This window comes from Poecilia latipinna, unplaced genomic scaffold, assembly GCF_001443285.1.
Source record: "Poecilia latipinna isolate Pla-1442-1.1 unplaced genomic scaffold, P_latipinna-1.0 Scaffold7315, whole genome shotgun sequence".
Lineage (NCBI taxonomy): Eukaryota > Metazoa > Chordata > Actinopteri > Cyprinodontiformes > Poeciliidae > Poecilia > Poecilia latipinna.
In genome coordinates this window covers 1-2029 of record NW_015119931.1, presented here as the reverse complement: position 1 = coordinate 2029, position 2029 = coordinate 1, and the positions used below count along the sequence as shown (strand labels likewise).

General features: G+C 39.2%; 1 protein-coding gene across 1 annotated transcript; it reads right to left on the bottom strand.

The window, feature by feature from the left end:
- Positions 1-5: 5 nt before the first annotated feature.
- Positions 6-2023, bottom strand: LOC106944191 (protocadherin beta-15-like; the record flags this gene model as incomplete). Its single annotated transcript, XM_015027410.1, has 1 exon — positions 6-2023. A coding segment is annotated over exon 1 (1254 nt), but the record flags the coding sequence as incomplete, so codon positions are not given.
- Positions 2024-2029: the final 6 nt, after the last annotated feature.

Below are 2029 nucleotides of genomic sequence, written 5' to 3'. Positions count from 1 at the left end.
GGTACTCCTTCATCAGAGCAGGTCACTGTGATGTTATACTCAGAGGCTCGCTCTCTATCTAATTCACCTTCTGTCACCAAACTGTAGAAATTATTTGTGGTTAATTTAAGAACAAAGGGAATGTCCTCATGTAAAAAACATTGAACATTTCCATTTTTACCTGCATCTGGATCCTGGATATTAATCATCGTAACAACTGTATTGGGATTCGCATTTTCAGATATTACAGTAGATTTTGACATAATTTTAATGACTGGTTCATTATCATTTATGTCTACAACATCAACCATCACTTTACATGAATCAGTTAGCCCTCCATTATCTCTTGCACGAACATTGATCTGAAAAAGCTTTTTCTTTTCATAATCCAAGCGCCCAATTAATGTAACTTCACCATTTTCTTCGTTTACTTCAAAAATCTGCCTTACTTCATCCATAGTGCTTGTTATGGAATATGTGATCTTACTATTCAAACCCTGATCAGCATCTGAGGCACTAACAGCGGTCACAACGGTGCCCTTTGCAGAATTTTCACTAACAGTCGCCTTGTATACTGGCTGCGTAAAAACAGGCGCATTATCATTCGCGTCTAACACTGTAATGAGAATCTGCATTGTTCCAGTCATCTGCGGCTCTCCTCCATCAACAGCTGTTAATACCAATGAAATGAACTCATTTTTTTCCCTGTCTAGAGGTTTCTGTAATACCATTTCTACATTCTTTGTACCGTCAGCCTGATTCTGTAATTTCAGCACAAAATAAACAGTGGGTTTAAGGACGTATGTTTGGAGGGTGTTAATGCCAACATCCAAATCCACGGCTCTCTCTAAGTCAAATGTTGCTCCAATAGCTGCAGTCTCGCTAATCATGAATTTGATTTCAGTTTTTTCAAAAGTCGGAGCATTGTCGTTGATATCTGTAATTTCAACAGTTACGCTGTAAAATTCCATGGGATTTTCCAGCACAATCTGAAAATGCAGAGCGCATGGCGTTGTGTCACCGCATAGCGCCTCTCTGTCTATTCTTTCTTTGACGAGGAGAACTCCTCTCTCAGCATTCAGCTCAACGTAATCGCTGCTATCACCAGAATAAACACGGCCGTTTCCTAACCTCAGTCGTTTAACATCCAAGCCCAAATCCTGAGCTACGTTACCAACCAACGAACCTTTCGCCATTTCTTCCGGAATGGAATAGCTGACTTGACTGATTACTGCTCTAAGAAGGAGAATGGATAGAAACAACAGGACTTGCCGTCTCATTGTGTAAGGAAAATATCGGTAAAAGAACAGTGCACCCTCCTGATCGTCCGCTTCAACGAAAGAAGAAAAAACAGATAAACAATCCTCAGAATGATGTGGGAAATAGATATCCTGCCGTCGTTGTAGTGTTAAAAAAATCCCAAATGAAGACAAAGCGGTCAACGCCGTCCCCTTCAATCTTATACATCTAAGCGGAGAGGAGGTGCTGCGTTTTAAATATTGTAACTGCGACGGAGCAGACAACAGCGGCCCACTGAGTCAAAACAAGAAAACTGCATGACATGTATTATGCAAAGTAAAAAAGTAAGAAAAAAATAGAGAAACGAAGAACTACGACTAAATAATCAACTGCAAAACTAGTTTATATAAAGTGCATAAGTAAGAATTAAAACGAAGAAAATAAAGTCTTTATCACATTGTATGGCTAATAGAAAATATGATAATGTTGCTCTCCAAGGTGCTGAAGGAAATAGTTGGTGCAAAAGGTTTTGAAATGATAAAAATTCTGTTTTTAAAGATAAATGAAACTGGGAGAAAAATTTCTAAGAACATGTATATTTAAAAAGATTATTTTTAGGTCACTGAATGCTAACCTCAAGAGGAGAGTCGGGTTCATCCAGGATGCTCTTCTCACTTTGCATCCGCTGCATTGTCCCTGTAGAACTGGAATCCATTATCAACATGTTCTGACTACCAGCTATTCCGAACTTATTGTCACTCTTTCTGGAGTCAGTCGTCCTGCACACCTCATAATTGTACACGTGTGGCAG